At 43.8% G+C, this 18102-nt stretch overlaps 1 protein-coding gene across 1 annotated transcript; it reads right to left on the bottom strand.

The window, feature by feature from the left end:
- Nucleotides 1-952: 952 nt before the first annotated feature.
- Nucleotides 953-17814, bottom strand: TNFRSF1A (TNF receptor superfamily member 1A). Its single transcript, XM_030187431.1, has 10 exons — nt 17172-17814; nt 9609-9810; nt 8863-8991; nt 5755-5901; nt 5583-5667; nt 5180-5223; nt 4798-4938; nt 3489-3526; nt 3084-3255; nt 953-2418 (listed from the first exon to the last, which is right to left on the bottom strand). Exons 1-10 carry the CDS (start codon nt 17202-17204, stop codon nt 2144-2146), a joined length of 1266 nt encoding a protein of 421 aa, XP_030043291.1. The 5' UTR covers nt 17205-17814; the 3' UTR covers nt 953-2143.
- Nucleotides 17815-18102: the final 288 nt, after the last annotated feature.

Below are 18102 nucleotides of genomic sequence, written 5' to 3'. Positions count from 1 at the left end.
TGGCGTGTTCAGAAAGGAAGGGGCGAATTTTGCTAATGTTGAAGATAAAGAAGCGACAAGTTTTGGCAATTTGTTGAATACGAGCAGAGGAGAGAGAAGAGTCGAAGATGACTCCAAGGTTACGAGCCGAGGAGACAGGGAGGATATGAGAGCCATTAACAGAGATAGAGAATGGAGGAAGAGGGGAGGAGGGTTTAGGGGGGAAAATGAGAAGTTCAGTTTTAGCCATGTTTAATTTGAGATGGCGATGAGACATCCAGGCAGCAATGTCAGACAAGCAGGCAGAGATTTTGTCTTGAATTAAGGTTGAGATTTCAGGGGTGGAGATGTAGATCTGAGAGTCATCAGCGTAAAGATGGTAATGAAAACCATGGGATGAGATCAGGGCACCAAGGGAAGAGGTATAGATGGAGAAAAGGAAACCCAATTAGAAGCATAACCTTGGCTATGGACTTGGATCCACAAGTCAGGGAACGTTACATTGTTTTTTGTAAATCCCAAAGTGCTAATTATATTAGAGAGTTCATGTTCCTAATTGCACCATCCTCCAGGAGGTGGTGTGATCTGTGTTTTACCCTCACAGGAGGATCTCAAAGCTCTCACTGGTTGAGATACATAAAGATAATGAAAGAATTGGTGAAAGCAAATTATTCAACACTTTAAAGGCCAAACACCCTATTCACGCTGCCTCCATTCTACACCCCAGTTCTTTGATACACCCTCCCTTATTCCCCAAATGCTGTTACCCTGTTCACCCCCTATCCCAGTTCTGTGATACACCTTCCCCTTATCCAAGCCCTGCTACACTGAGCCTCTCTGCCCAAGCTCCATGTCCTGTTAAAGGATCTTAAACTGCTGTTCTTCAGGTCACAGGATCATAAGCCTCCCACGTTATCCCAGTGGTAGAAAGAGGAGCTGTGGGAAGCAGGCAGGATGAGCTACAAGGCACAAGAGAGCTGTAATCTTAAGAATTTTTTTTATTTCTCCAACAGAAGTTGTGTTTAGTGTATTTACAAGAAAAGGAACTGAATCCTGCTTTATACAAACTAATGCTCACCTGGGTATAAAGCCCTCCCCCTGAGCTGAGTTGGAAAATGTTTTCACTATGTTTTGTTTTCATGTCATTTGTGGGTTTTGAAGTTTATCTCATTTCATTTTAAGAATATTTTGTTTCAGATATTCTCATCATTGTAATTAAATGCTCAATAATTTGGAAGTTAGCATACATAAAATCAGTTTAGCGAGTCCTTAATGTTTAAGGTGCATTAACCAACAACATGTAAACTAATGAATGGTATTCCTAGTGTACACAATGTAGGAGAAATATGCATACTAAGATTAGTATATTCTATTGCCAAAAAAAAAAAAAAAGAATTCCAGATTTTTGTCTGTCATTCCATTTAGGAAATGACATATATCATTAACATTTTCCTATGTTCTTTCAAATGATGGCACATCCCTAGAGAACACCTCCTCCCTGGTATAAAATCTACTTTCTACATACAGGACAAAACTTTCAGCTCAGGGATTGGGTATCTCTGCCTAAAATCTATACTCTCACCCCTCTGCACAGCCACAATCAAACACTATACATAAGAACAGCCATACTGGGTCAGTCCATCCAGCACAGTATCCTGTTTCCAACAGTGGCCAACCCAGGTCACTGAGAGAGGTGGACATTTTTGAACTGAATATTTACAGAACTTTTAAGACTTGTAGGAAAGCTTGAATAGCAACAAGAAGCTGTCAGTCAGTCAGCAGCAGTCTCTGCTCCTAGACCTCCAAGCAAGACCACCAGGAAGAAGGGCAATATAAGGTTTCCTCACCCACCAGGGATGCTTTATCACAAGGGCCGGACTGACTTCTCTGCTTCCTGTCTCGCAGCACACCCACTTTCCCTCAGCCTGAGGTGCAAGGTCTGAAATACTTCCAACAGGCCTTAAAGTGGAGCAGGTACCCGAACTTTTGTCCTTAGGTCTTTCTTCCTGTCTCTGATGCTGAAGACAGGACCTAGCCGGTCTCAGAAGCTCATGCACACTCCTGAGGAAGGGAGGTAAGAACTGGGGAAAATGAGGCGGCTGCAGGGGAGGGAGTAGATAGTAAAATAAAAGGAGGAGAAAAGACAGTGACAGAGGATAAATATTTAAAGCTCTCTCTGCAGGGATTCTTGGATTTTTTCACTGCAGCCACTGAGTTCCATTTCTCTCAGGACTCGACTAATTGCTTCCACTGTGGACCCTGCTTGGTTTGTCCGCTCCCGCCAGGCCAGTAGCATCTCATACTGGGCTTCCCGGTAACGACGGTCATTCTGCATCTCAATTCTCTCAATGTCATAGTCACTGAGGCCCAACCGACGCATAAACTCTTTCCACCGAGAGGGAGGTACATTGTCCACCACAGCATATAGGACCCAAGGTTCTATGGAGATAACACAAAACCATGTAATGATATTCCTTTACACTCAATATGATTCAGAGTTAGGCTTCAAGCCCGAGTATCCACATTCAAGCCAACTTCCGAAGTCTACTGAAGACCCATCTCTTCAACAAGGCATACAACAATGATCAATAAATATGAACTCCTGTACACAGATCCAGAACTGCCAAACCACTATCATGTTTTTTTCTCTCGCTATTACTAAATGTACATTTTCTATATAATTCTTATATATTTCTTACTATGATTGCTTGCTAAAACACTACCAAGTTTTATCATTATGTTACCCAAAATCTTTCTGTTATTGCTAAATGTATACTTTCTCATGCATTCTCACTATTCATGATGTATTGTAAGCCACATTGAGCCTGCAAAGAGGTGGGAAAATGTGGGATACAAATAAATTAATAAATAGTGTGACCTCTGACGCAGTGTGAGGCTGCAACCCCCCTCCCCACCCACCCACATTCAGCAAGACCTCTGATGCACAGTCTGAGGCTACAAAAGAACATCCCACATTCAATATGATGCCACAAATACACCCCACACTCGTGACCTCAGATGCAGAGTGCGAGGCCATAATCTTGTCCCCTCCCTCCCCCCCCCCCCCCCCCACACACATGCAATTCAATTGTTTAAATTCTTACTTTCTGGGATTTGAGCTTTCACAACATCATTAATACAGTCTGGTAACTTTGTGTTCTGTGCTGAAGTCAGATGTTTTTCAGATTCAGATGCTGCTTTCTCCATTTCATTAGATTCCAGCTGAGAAACAGGATGACCAGGGAGGTAGGTTGTTGAGGACTGTGCAGTAACCAGCTGTAGAGAGATCCACAGGCTTTGTTATATATTGAATCAGTGAAACCAAGGGATGCACCAGGGACAGACCAGCGACTTGGAAGGAGAGAGCAAGTGCACCAGGAACAGACCAGAGAAAGGGGTCGCAAGACACAGAGGTGGACTGAGAACAGCTTGGACAGGGGATAAGGACTGTTGTGAAATACCAAGATCTTTTCACCTACTGTAAGTGTCTGATATATTTTTCCTCTCACCTGTTCTGAAGAAGGGTGATCAGTGCTCACAGTTGTCACTGCCAGAGAAAGCAGAGAGTCAGCGGTCAAGAATACCCTCTTCCCCTCTCAGCATGCCATTCTGTCCCCTTTCCACAATACTATACCATCTCTAAATGCTTCCCTACCTGTTGCTGCTCTTTTCTCTCTACTTCCTTCACCTTCTCACCCCTAGCACTGCATCCTTCCAAACCTCAGTGAAACACATTTCCCTAGACCACCACTGCATTCTACCCACCCTGGTCAGCACTGCAACCATTCCTCCCAATCACCTCTGCCCACTGCACTCTCCCTACCTAGCCCCATGCCACCTCTCCTTCACTCCCCCTCCTCCCCCAGCATTACACCTTTCTCACTCCTCTCTTGGTCCTGCAGTGTCCCCAGTCACCACCATTTCACTCCCCTCCTCCCCCAGCTTGGGCCTTTCTCACTCCCTACCTAGTCCCAAGTCACCTCCCCTTCATTCCCCTCCAGCACTGTACTCTCACTACCTAATCCCATGTCACCTCCCCCATCATTGCACTCTTCTCCCTCCCCACTTCCCTGTGGTGTACACTTCACCCTCAAAAATGCCATCTCCTCCCTTCATTGGGTGCACTCTCACCTTCCCCCAGCACCACGCCTAGAACTTTCCTATCTTAAAACTGCACCCTTCAGTTTCTTAAGAATATAAGAATAGCCGTACTGGGTCAGACCAATGGTCCATCTAGCCCAGTATCCTGCTACTCACAGTGGCCAATCCAGGTCACAAGTACCTGGCAGAATCTCAGAGAGTGGCAAGATTCCATTCTAACATCCCAGGGATAAGTAATGGCTTAATAGCAGACTATGGACTTTTCCTCCAGGAACTTGTCCAAACCTTTTTTTAAACCCAGATATACTACCTGCTGTTACCACATTCTCTGTCAATGAATTCCAGGGGTTAACTATATGTTATATATATATATAAAAATATTTCCTCCTATTTGTTTTAAAAATATTACTATACAACTTCAAGGAGTGTCTCCTCGTCTTTGTACTTTTTGAAAGAGTAAACAATCGATTCACGTTTATCTGCTCTACTCCACTCAAGATTTTGTACACCTTTATCATACCTCCCTGCTTTTGTCTCATTTTTCTCCCTCTCTCTTAGGTGCAAGATAAATAAAGGGGCTACTACTACTACTATTAAACATTTCTGTAGCGCTACTAGACTTACGCAGCGCTGTACAAATTAACATGAAAAGACAGTCCCTGCTCAACAATCTAAATTGGACAGACGAACAGACAGCTAGGGGTGGGCATCTCTTACCATGGCAGTACATATGCTTTTTCTTTCTCCTCCAATACTGCCAGGCAAAGCCAAGCAGCATCAAGATAAATCCAACGGCCAGGAGTGCCATCATAGAAAGCAACAGAGGGCTGTGACCTAAGGACAGACCAAAGCTGGGGGCTCAAGGAGAAAGGGATAACATTAGTCTTTTGTTATTACAATGTAAGTTATTTATGTCAAGCTATACCTGTCTTACTCCACCTTGGTAAATCTCTTGTTAAAAGTGGTTAATGAATCTAACTAAATATATAAATCCGTAAGGGTATTTTGAGAAGAAGGGGGGTGGGGACAAGGCCATAGAGAAAATAATCCAGAGAAAAGGGGTAGGGCAAAGGGGCCCCCAAGAACAGAAGATGCTTACCAGTAAGGCTGCCACAATGCTTCTCACAATCAGAGTCCTGACACCTGTAAAAGAGGGAGACATTGCAGTGGCAGAAAACCGAAGAGGAGGGTTACAGTAGAGTGAGCATAGTGGGACAAGGAAGGGGTAATAATTAGGGGAATGAAGACTGAATGAGGAAAGAATTAAGGAGGGCATTGTGCTATAATAATATGTATTGTACTACTATCATATTTACGTATGTCTACACAGCTGTAGATATAGTATCTGGAGACAGATATAAATATTTAAAGGGGTCTTATGATGGGAGACTGAAAGGGGGAATTACTGAGGATGGGACACAGCAAGAGGAAGGGTGGAATTTTTACTGGACGGGCAGCACAGCAAGCTCCTGGTGGGTGCAGATGTGGTTGAGGATACTCACTTTTCACAGGGGCGACAAGATCTGTCCTCCATGGTGAAGTAAAAGCCAAAGAAGCAGCTGCAGAGTGTGTCGTTATAACCCACACCTGCAAGACAGAACATTACATTATAGATCTGCTCCATTCCCCTGTTTTCTGCCCTGGCTTAGCCCTGAATACAAGCTTTTTACTCACATTCAGTCAGGACTCTACCATTTTGACACTCTGAGCAGTTCTTGCATTGGAAGGTGTTACCAGCCTGTACTTGGTACTGACTCTTTGGGCATCCACAGATGGTGTCCTGAGTGGAGATACAGTCAGACTTCGCCACATGTCCCAAATCTATAATGGAATGAATGGAGCCACTCGTGAGGGGTCAAGAAAAGTCACACAACCATTAGTGTGCCACAGACACAAACTTATGCAACACTTAAGTGGGGAATCGGCAGCCAAACGTCAGTCACATCAAGTTGGGTGCCAAGGTAGCACAGCTAGTTTGCAAACCACTGCTAAAACCTTACGCTTCAGTACAATACAGTTTGTGTCTATGCCAAGAAATCTGTCCCTCTTCTAAATGACAGCTGTGGTAGCAGGGTGTTCCATTTATCATATCTACATTATTTTAATTTTCTAATACATGCTTATTAAGGTGTTTCATTTGAATTGTGCTTACATTGCAAGTATCACATAGTAACATAGTAGATTTGTCCTTGCCATTCTCAGGGCGTAGACCGTAGAAGTCGGCCCAACACTGTTCTTGTACTAAAAGTTCTGAAGATTCTGGAATCCTAAAGAGTTACTAGATTCTGGAATTCCAATTAGTAGCAACATTCCATGCAGAACTTCAAAGAGTAACATACAGGGGCATAATCGAACAGCGCCAGCGATCTATTTTGGCGGCGACGCAACAGCTGGCCATAACCGTATTATCAAAAAAGATGGCCGACCATCTTTTCTTTCGATAATACGGTTTGGCCCAGCCAAATGCCAGAGTTCGCTGGGTTTGAGATCGCCGGTTTTGTTTTTCAGCGATAATGGAAAAAAATGCCGGCCATCTCAAACCCGGCGAAATCCAAGGCATTTGGTCATGGAAGGAGCCAGCATTTGTAGTGCACTGGTCCCCCTCACATGCCAGGACACCAACTGGGCACCCTAGGGGGCACATTTAAAATTTTTTTTAAAATACACAAATAGCTCCCAGGTGCATAGCTCCCTTACCTTGGGTGCTGAGCCCCCCAAATCCACTCCCCACAACTCTACACCATTACGATAGCCCATATGGGTGAAGGGGGGCACCTACATGTAGATACAGTGGGTTTTGGGGGGGGGGGTTTGGAGGGCTCAACACTTAGCACCACAAGTGTAACAGGTAGTGGTGGGGGGGGGATGGACCTGGGTCTGCCTGCCTGAAGTGCACTGCACCCATTAAAAACTGCTCCAGGGACTTGCATACTGCTGTCAGGGAGCTGGGTATGACATTTGAGGCTGGCATACAGGCTGGCAAAAAAAGGTTTTTATTTTATTTTTGTAGTGTGGGAGGGGGTTGGTGACCACTGGGGGAGTAAGGGGAGGTGATCCCCCATTCCCTCCAGTGGTCATCTGGTGAGTTGGGGCACCTTTTTGAGACTTGGTCGTGAAAATAAAAGGACCAAGTAAACCTGGTGAAATACTGATTAACGCCGCGTTCTTTTTCAATTATCCGTGATCTGGTAGCCAGGCCCATGCCAGCCTATGTCCCGCCTTTGCTATGCTGCTGACATGCCCCCTTGAACCCCAGCTCGGTGACGGGAAAGCGCCAATGGTGTCAAAAAAGCAGCTTTCAATTATACCGATTTCGCCGCTTTTGAGAGATGGCCGGCCATCTCCCGATTTATGTCGGAAGATCGCCGGCGATCACTTTCAAAAATAAGCCTGATAGTAACATAGTAAATGATGGCAGATAAAGACCTGAACAGTCCAACAAGATAAACTCATTTACATGGTATGTGATACTTTATACCCAAGTTTGATTTGTTCTTGCCATTCTCAGGGCACAGACCATACAAGTCTGCCCAGCACTGTTCTATATGAATGTTCTAATGCATGCTTATTAGATGTTTCATTGGTATTATGCTGCCATTGCATCATATCTATGGCCCTCATAGCGGTAGTTAGAGTGGCTAATGCCTGCTGTCGCTGATGAATCCAGAAATTCAATTCTGGGGCCGCATCCAGCCATCAGCATTGATTTTCCGGGGTTTTTTTTTTTTGCACCGCAAACACAGCCAGTTAAGCCAATATTTATCAGCTGACTGGCGAGATTCTAGCAGCCAAAGATTTACCCGCTATTAACGTGTGTCTATCTGGCCACTAAACTTAACAGGTCAGCTGCTGAAAATCAGGAGTAACCGGCTATGTCACGTGACACAGCCAGTGACCGGGGTAGCCACTGACCAGGATATTCAACAGGAGATAGGCGGCTTGAGGGTATTTAACCAGCCAGGTGCCGTTCCTAGCTGGTTAAAAACTTTTGAATATTGGGCAGTGTGTTATTTGAACATTTAATGTGTGCTTATTAGGTGTTTCATTGATATCATGCTAGCATTGTATCATATTTCTGTTATATGCTTGTTCTGTGCTGTTTAATGCTTATATTTCTGATACCATATCATGTTAGTCCTTTTCTAGGATTCAGTTTGCCATCTCCAAGTTTACCTCATTTATTGTATTTATATTTCATCATTTTACCATTGTTATAATGTTAACAAAATTATAAGTTTTATATCAATCTGTACTTGCTGTACACCGCCTTGAGAATCTCTTCATAAAATCCCAATCAATCAATCCATAACAAATAGAATACACAATACCTGATCTGGCTTGTGAAATTTGGCAAGTTATAGGCAACAATAATTTAACTATGTAAATTTATGAGGCAGAATGTCCCCACCAACATCACAAACGCCTCAGTCTACCCATTTTTTAAGCATCTAAATTTCTGTCTAGTAACTGGGTGCAATTTTCAAACATTATGATGTCTAGTTTCAGGAGACGGTTGCCTAAATCAGCCCCTTTGCAAAATGACCAGGGCCAAGTTCTTAAATTTTACAGCCTATTTTTACCTGCTTCATACACTTTTGTACCTAAAAAGTGGCCAAAATTTGGGTGGGTAGCGCAAATAGGAATTAACTAGCTGAACCCTCTGCTACTTATTGCAAAAGTGTCCCAAGAGAACAGACTGCAACTTTATCCATGTCCAAAAGAGCTCCTCTGAACTAAAATGTAAAGTTTTATTTCTGGTGGAACATTCAGTATGGTCAATACCTTCTTGGCACGTAGAACACTTCCGGCATCTGGAAATATAATTCTCCATATCTATGTAGGTCCTATTTGAACATGGCTTACACTCAGTCATCAACCCAGGTCCTTTACAATCTGAAGACTTATAGAAACCTAAAAAAAAAATTAAATTATCCATATCAATCAATCATTTAATAAAGAGAACATGCTACAAACAGAAGATAAAGGACGTAGAGGAGGGAGTCTGACAACACAGGGAGACAGAAGTTCCCAGGACTAGGAGTGCAAAGAATGAAAGTGATTCTGTGGTACCAGCAGGAGGCACTCTCACCAGGCTGAAGGTTGTCACTGAGAGTGCAGGGGAAGATGAGTCCCAGGACTGGGAGTGCAGAAAATGGAAGTATCTCTCTGAGACCAGCAGGAGGCACTTTCCCCAGACTGGAGGAGTCATTGACATTGAGCAGGAGAGGAATCCTTGGGATTAGGAGTACGGAAAATGGAAGAGACCCTCTGGACCTAGCAGGAGGCACTTTCCCCAGACTGGAGGAGTCATTGACAATTACAGTGAGCAGGGAGAGGAATCCTTGGGATTAGGAGTACGGAAAATGGAAGAGACCCTCTGGACCTAGCAGGAGGCACTTTCCCCAGACTGGAGGAGTCATTGACAATTACAGTGAGCAGGGAGAGGAATCCTTGGGATTAGGAGTATGGAAAATGGAAGAGACCCTCTGAACCTAGCAGGAGGTACTCTCAGTATTTTATTTTTTTACCTCTTTGACATTTCTTGCAGCAGAATTGTCGGTTACGTTCTGCATGCTCATCTAATTTGCATACAATATTCCTCCTTTTCCTCACAGAATCTCTGGAGAAGTTCCCATATCCCAGTGGTGATCCGTGAACTAGGATTGCTTCTGGCAAGGAGATGTTCCCAGGGATCTCATAAGCCAGCAAGAGTTGCATATTCATAAAGACCTGGGACGAAAGAGATAGTGATTAAATCATGGAAACATAGCCAGAATTTAGTAAAAACATGATTGACATAGAAGACCAAAGAAAGAGGAGCAGAGTGAAGGTAACGACCCTACAAGTACATGTCCAGGATATTTCCAGGGAAGGCAGCCTTCTACTCGTGATACTTTCTTCCAAAATGTTTTTTAAAATTTAAATCTTGTTTATTAGGGATATTTTCAAAATTACAATTCCAAGAGTAAGAAGCAGATACCTCTGGCCTCAGGTACACTTAGATTGGGCGAGAGGAAACTAATGTATCTTCAGCTACTAAGAATCCTAATTCCTTTACTCTTTGTAAAATATAACAGTGTGTAATAGATAAACACAACCTTCAGAGATACATCAAAGTTTTACACAACCCAATTAGAAAAAAAAAATCAACACCATTTATAATGACTGACTCGATATATAGCAGATAAATACCAGAGGATGCCTTCTGTCAACTTGCAAATATGTAATTTCTTTGGGATTTTCATTGGTTAGTAATTATGTCCTGAAGGCTGGGAAGGGGGGGGGGGGGGGGGATTTGTTGAAAATAAAAAATTTTGCATAAAATGTACACTTACTTCATTTAAGCTGCTGCAATTGTAGTCTGACTCCAGACTACATGCAGACTACATGCATGCATGCTCAGTTTTATTAAAACAAGTGTGCCGGATGTGAGGGGAAGCGAGAGAAAGGCAGGCAATGTGGAAGTGCCGGAGACCAGCGCTGGATGAAGGCTTCACCTGGCGTGGGTTGGGGATCCCCGCCAGCCAGGATATGTATAGTGGCGGCAGTGGGTGGGGAGTGACAGGGCGGCGGAGGGAGGCGGTGGACCAAAATGTGCCCCCCACCTCAAAGTCTGGCTACACCCCTGGGATACAGCCAGGGTATATCCAGAGAGTGGCAGTATTCCGCACTGTAACTGGATAACTGTGCAAATGCTTCTTCTGATAACAGTGCTGAATATCACCGTTTTATGCAAAATATCTGGATAGTCAGCATTGATATCCAGAATTTCACTAACAGCAGAATTTAAATACAGTTCCTAAAATAGAGCATGTAGTGTATGATCTGAATGCCTGCCTGGTGTTCAGAATGGAAATGCTCTACACAGGTCCGGAGTTAGGGGTTTGCAAACAGGGCAATTGCCCTGGGCCCCCGGGCCCCCATACCTGCCTGAAGCTGAAGAAGGCGTAAGGCTGGAGACCAGCTTTGGGGCCCCCTCTGAATATTTCACGTTAGCAGCTAGGAGATAACCAGCTATATCACACGATAGATCCCCACATATCAGTGCAGAGACAGCTATTCTAAGTGGCCACATTGAGCTGCATAATAACTGGAATATTTTTGACTGGTGTAAACTTAACCGGCTATCTTTGAATATTCTTCCCGCATCAAACTTGCAACACTGTGAATCCACACCTCACTCTGCCTTCTTTTTCATAAGTCTTAAACTCTGGAATGGCCTCTTCCCCTTTCCCTAAGATCTGAACTTTCCTTCCCTAACATAGTAACATAGAAACATAGTAGATGACGGCAGAAAAAGACCCGCACGTTCCATCCAGTCTGCCCAACAAGATAAACTCATGTGTATACCTTACCTTGATTTGTACCTGTCTTTTTCAGGGCACAGACCGTATACGTCTGCCCAGCACTATCCCCTCCTCCCAACCACCACCCCGCCTCCCACCACCGGCTCTGGCACAGACCGTATAAGTCTGCCCAGCACTGTTCCCCGGCTCAGGGCACAGATCGAATAAGTCTGCCCAGCACTATTCCCCGCCTCCCAACCACCAGTCCTGCCTCCCACCACCGGATCTGGCACAGACTGTATAAGTCTGACCAGCACTATCTTCGCCTCCCCACCACCAACCCCTCTTCCCCCCACCGGCTCTACCACCCAATTTCGGCTAAGCTTCTGAGGATCCATTCCTTCTGCACAGGATTCCTTTATGCTTATCCCACGCATGTTTGAATTCCGTTACCGTTTTCTTCTCCACCACCTCCCGCGGGAGGGCATTCCAAGCATCCACCACTCTCTCCGTGAAAAAATACTGCCTGTCATTTTTCTTGAGTCTGCTCCCCTTCAATCTCATTTCATGTCCTCTCGTTCTACCGCCTTCCCATCTCCGGAAAAGATTTGTTTGCGGATTAATACCTTTCAAATATTTGAACGTCTGTATCATATCACCCGTTTCTCCTTTCCTCCAGGGTAGACATGTTCAGGTCCGCAAGTCTCTCCTCATACGTCTTGTAACGCAAATCCCATACCATTCTTGTAGCTTTTCTTTGCACCGCTTCAATTCTTTTTACATCCTTAGCAAGGTACGGCCTCCAAAACTGAACAAGACTCAGGTCTTCTCACTGGCCTTTCCTATCGTATCCCATGAGGACTGATGCTGGAGACCTGAGACCCTGGCAGGCGGGATTGAAGAAATTGATTATAAGCGATTGACTGCAACCTTGGTGGATTGCTTTCTTTCCCATCTAACATCTGGCATTCCTTTCCTCCAGAGGTTTCTTTTCTTTGTAAACCATTTGACCTTCTATATCAAACATGTTAATAAGCATAAACCTTACGCTGACAAGAGCTGAGGTGTCTGCATCACTGTGTATTGTGAACAGAATAGCAAAGCATCTGATAACAACTTCAGACTGGATCAGTTCATTCAGCCTGAATTGTACAGACTAGTAACCTGGGAAACCCAATGAATCATGTGGAGCACAAAACAGGATGAAACAGGAGGGGGGCCACCCCGGGTCTCTACATTCTCCCCAAGTACTACCAGTCTCTCCCAGACTGGTTGCCATCTCTCATATATGATACCAGTGGCTACTATCTCTTCCAGTCTGGCCCCTTTCTCATATGAGGGGAAAACGCTGTTAAACTCTCTCCAGGGGCACTTCAGGCTGGTATTGTCTCTCATATGGTGACATGGCATAGGAAGAGCTGTTAAAATTTGACCCAAGAGCACTTCTAATGTTTTCTAGGCTAGCACTTGTCTCTCCTGTTTTAGAATGCAAGGAGTTAAAATCTTTAGCAGTAACTCTGCCTTAGGGGAAGAGGAGGGAATTTCCCGTAAAGAGGTTGGCAAAAAGGCAATCAGGGTATTAGGCAAGAGAACAGGCAGGAAGTGGGGAGAGTTCCTGACAACTCCCTCCCAGATAAACAGCTCAAATCCAACCAAGTGGCAAAGGAAGCATCTAGGCATAGTCTGAACTCAAGCAGCCATTTAAACTAAGGGAAATTAAAGAGAAATAATCTGAAAATAGATTCCAAAGAAGCAGACAAAACTTTCTTTTAGCACAAACCATCACTGCAGAGACTCCTAAACGTATTAATTCTTTCATCAGACTCTCCACCACCAGGAATCCCTTAAACACATAATGAGGCGGGGAAGGGATAATTATTTGTGGGTATTCTAACAGGTTTGCCAAAATAGTTTACAGCATATTAAATGATAGCTCATAAATTACAAAATTAAATATGACACAGTAAAATCCATTTCCTCAAACAGGAAACTCTTAAGTTGAGCCCCAGGAGAGGAAGCTGCTTGTGTTTGAAACACATTTCTGTTTAGAAAGGAAGGCAACCAACCCCCACTGCGGCTGGAGCCTCCCTTTCCAACTGTCTTCGGGAATGTGACAGGGAAAGAACAGAGGAGGAAGTTATGCTGAAGACACTGTGTGTCAACCAAAAGAACACAGGGAGGGTGACATGGAAAGAGCAGCAGACCATGACCAAACAAATCAGCTTTAGTCTGCTGCTCTTTCCACTGTCACCCTCCCTATGTTTGTTTGGTTTGCATGTCTTTAAGGGTTACTGTCCTTCTGTTTCCTACTAGCCAGACAACAGATTTTAGGTGGGCCTAGACAAGAAGTGGGTGGGCACCAAGTGTTCTCCCTCCCCCCAACCACCACCAAAAAATGCTTCTTTCTACCTTGGCAGTCTGCAGCAGGCATGCGCTGAAAACTGAGACTGCGCAGATGCTGGTATCCTAGAGAGTAGTGTGTTCATTACCATCAGGGGGAAGGAAGTCTTCAGCTGACTGAGCTTGGGATCCCCACCAGCTACTGTTGGATGGCCCTGGCCCACCTGTGTGCCATCTGGAGATCCAGGGGCCATAGCCTGGGTGGGGGCTGTCACCATTGGCAGATGAGAGAAAGCAGCCAATGTTCTTCCACACTTATTTATTAGGATTTATTTACTGCCTTTTTGAAGGAATTCACTCAAGAATAAGTCAAACATAAACAATAGACAATTACAGCAGTAAAAGTATTCAAACAACAATACAAAGTATGGCATATTATGCTACATTATAATGCCAACACAATACACTATAAAACATTTTAACAGACAGCATAGGGCAATCTTGATCTTCAGACCCCAGGTTCCAGCCACCAAATCCTCTGTCCTCCGCCATCAGCCAGCCTCAAGAAAGGAGAACCACTGGACCCCACAGAAAATCTAGGCCTGCCTCTATCACTGTGGACCCTCCTATCTTCACACTTCCCCCATCCATCTCCACTAGGACACCCTCATTTCCACGCTCCTCCACTGGGACTGTCTGTCATCTCTGAGTGCATCTTACTTTTTCTATATCATTAGATAAAATAGGGTGGTTGCCATGTTAGTCCACTTCAGGTAATAAATAGAAATGTTAAAAAAAGGAAAATAGGATGATATGTTTTTTTACAACCTTGTAAACTGAAACAAGAAAGCATTCCAATGACAGTCTTGAGGGAAAGGTAAGGGTGGGGAGAAGTGAGATACAGGGAGGCAGACGGGTGATCAGAAGATGACAAAGCAGTATAATCGTTTTATTTATAATCCCATAGGAAACCCAGATCTCTGTTAACACCTGTCTTGTTGGTGACAAAATATGTCATCACCTAACTTCAAAGCTCTTCTGTTCCTGGATTGTTGTAAGGGTTCCTCTTAGTTTTCTGACCATAAGGGAAAAGGGGATGGGATTTGATAGACCACCTTTCTGTGGCTAAAATCAAAGCAGTTTAGGTATTATGTGCAGGTACTTATTTTGTATTTCAGGCAATGGAGGATTAAGGGACCCTTCACAAACGTGTGGCAGCCTACTGCGGGCTTGCCGGGTGACAATTCGGCTCTACTGCTGGGAGGTCGGTGGTAGTTCTGACCCCCACCATGTACCATTTCTGATTCTAGAAAACTTTTGTATTTTCTAGCATCAGGGGTGTGCCCGCTGGTATTAGGGCAGACCACCAGGCTACCACAGCAGCCCTTACCACCTTCTAAATAGGAGGCGGTAAGGGCCCCCCCAGGAAATGGTCACATGGTGTACCGCATGTCCATTTCCTTCCTTTAAAAAAAAAAAAAAAGCCTTTTACCGGCAGTGGTAAAAGGGAGCCTCGGCATGCAGCAAACCCATGCACTGCCGCTTGCTAAAAAGAAGCCTAAGTGACTTGCCAAGGGTCACAAAGATCATCAATGCAGTCCTGAAAAAATGTTAACCCATAGAGGTGTTACCTTGACTTGTTTCATGTGGTGGCTTGAGGGCTGGAGTCACTTTTACATAAACACTGCACATTATAGGAGCCAATACTGAACAAGTTCCTTGACCGTGCGCAGCGAGAGAGAATTTCCATTGGGTTTAGCACTCCCAGTTGGCTCCCATACTGGATATTCATAGGTAACAGGTGTTTGAGTAGGACACATTCCAATATCACTCATTAAATAACGTGAGCATCATTCACTATCACACCACATATTTTATATAATGGCCTCTGGGATAAATGATGTGCATTTACTGTTAGTATTTTGCTTTTTACCACTTTATATACTCCTTTATAGTCATAATATTGCACACTTTAATAAAATGCAAATATTTTTTCCAATTTTGTTACTAAAATATCAACATATAATTGTAAACAGAAATTAGGAGTCCTTTTACACAGCTGCTGCAAAAGGGGGCTTGTGCTGATGTTGGCGTGATTTTGATGCATGCTGAGGCCCCTTTTACCAGAGCGTGTAAAAGGCAGGTCTTTGTTTTTTTTCAAGAAATGGCCGTGTGGCAAGCAAAGCTCTTGTCGCGGCCATTTTGGTGTGGAGGGGGGCACACAACTCCACCTGCTGCCGCACTAACTCAGCAGTAAGTGGGCAGTGCGTGGCACCTGCCTGATTACTGCCGGGTACAAACCAGCGCTACAAAAATTGAAATATTTTTCCAGCGCAGGAAATGGTGTGCACTGGGGGGAGGGAAACGGGCTTATTGCTAAATGTCTTACAGATGTACACTATTCCTACTTTTAAGTACTATTGTAACTTGCCTAGAAGTGGCATGATAGGTTAGATGTAAATATTTTAATAATAATGTTTATTAAGATTTATTTACGCCCTTTTTGAACAAAAATTCTCCTAACCTGCAGCAGGAGTAACTGGACAAAGGCAATTTATTATTATAATGACAATATGAGCATGATAAAACAGAATAGAAAATTATACCTTTCTTTGGAACCAACTTAATACATTTTTTAACTAGCTTTCAAAGGCCAAAACCATTCTTTCTGAAGTTATCAATAGAAATCAAACAAAATAAAACATGGAAAAGAAAATAAGATGATACCTTTTTTATTGGACATAACTTAATACATTTCTTGATTAGCTTTCGAAGGTCGCTAATCAAGAAATGTATTAAGTTATGTCCAATAAAAAAGGTATCATCTTAGTTTCTTTTCCATGTTTTATTTTGTTTGATTTCTATTGATAACCTTAAGAGTGGACTAACACGGCTACCACACTCCTCTACTTTCTGAAGTTAGAAAGGGTCTGGCCTTCAAAAGTTAGTCAAAGTATAGCATCCTATTTTCTTTTTTGCTTTTATTTCTTATTTTAAAGTAGACTAACATGGCGGTCACACATGATACACAGAGCACAATTAAAAAAACAGGATGTAAACTTAGGAAAATGCCAGTGTCAGCACAGTATACATTGAAACAACACAGTAAAAAAACAAACAAACATCAAAATAATATAAAATAAAACATTTTAATACACTCCAAAGGGGCTGGTGCAAGTGTAACACGAAGCAGGAAGTGTGCAAGTATGAACTCACTACAACTGAAGTAGGTCGCTTCAATGTCGTTTGTATTGTAACACGATTTTTCCCCCCAACAGAGTAGTCCATGCACCATTTTGATGGTCTTCCTTTGAGCTACCTCTACCTTGCTGAAATTTCACCCCATAAAATGTAGTTGAAAAATTCCTGGGTCTCAAACTGTGGCGACTCATGATTGGCAGTAAAGTGGTAAAATGGGAAGCAGGAACAGAGAGAGGGGAGAAAAGAAGTTTGGAAAGGACTCACCAGAAGAAGGCAACCGATTGCACAGCCAAGCATGTTTCCAGCGTCTCTGTCATGGTCCCCAGTCCTTACCTGGGGACCCCCTGGTGCTCACTCTTCCATTCCCCGCCAGCTCTCACTTAGGCCCTTAGGAATCAGCCTCAGGGCTCCAAACCCTCTCCAGAATTCGGTTCAAAGAATCTTTTGGCACCCTCTTGCGAAATCTGGAAGTTAGTTTCAGGAAGTGGGTGCAGCAGCTTACAGCAGAAGGAGAGAGGTGGAGCAAGAGGCTCACGACTGCCTCTTTAACCCATTCACATCTTCTCTCAGCATTGCTCAGGGTGGGAAAGCGTTTCTGACCCGATTCCTTTCCCCTGGCCTCTGTTGCTTCTCCGACATGTAACACGGATACTTGGAGACCTTGATGGGATCCAGGCTGTAATGAGAAATCTTGTGCAGTAGATTCAGTCCAAGATTAATCCCAGTCTGAGCTTTCAAGGTACTCAGTTAACCCCAACGAAAATCCTGCACCTCCTGATCTGCAAACAGATACTCCAAAAAGCCTAATAATTTGGGATAAATCATAAGGATCCTGTCCCCGACTCCTCCCCTCCTTCTAACCTTCCTGCTGCAGCCTGTGCTGTTATCTCTACGAATTCCTGCCTCAACTGGTGTAAAAGTAGCAGTAATCTCCCAAACATGAGCACGTAGGGGAGGGGAAATGCTGGATGGGTGTAGAACAAAATTGGGATGCTTCCCCTTACTATTTAGAGTTCCAGAGCTGCCAAGTTAGCCATTCCAGGAGGGAGGCTGGTCCTGCTTTTAAACGTAAATCCCAAAGCAGCCTAGTATTTTTAGTCCATGATTGTATCCATCGAAATCAGTGCTGCAGGTCATTTTGCTACTGAGAGAAAAACATGTGATTTATACTAAATGGAACCCGCCCATTCCAACT

Source organism: Microcaecilia unicolor, chromosome 14 (genome assembly GCF_901765095.1).
Source record: "Microcaecilia unicolor chromosome 14, aMicUni1.1, whole genome shotgun sequence".
NCBI classification, from domain to species: Eukaryota; Metazoa; Chordata; class Amphibia; order Gymnophiona; family Siphonopidae; genus Microcaecilia; species Microcaecilia unicolor.
The sequence above is the reverse complement of the archived record's forward strand: the minus strand, read 5'-3'. Positions and strand labels throughout refer to the sequence as shown.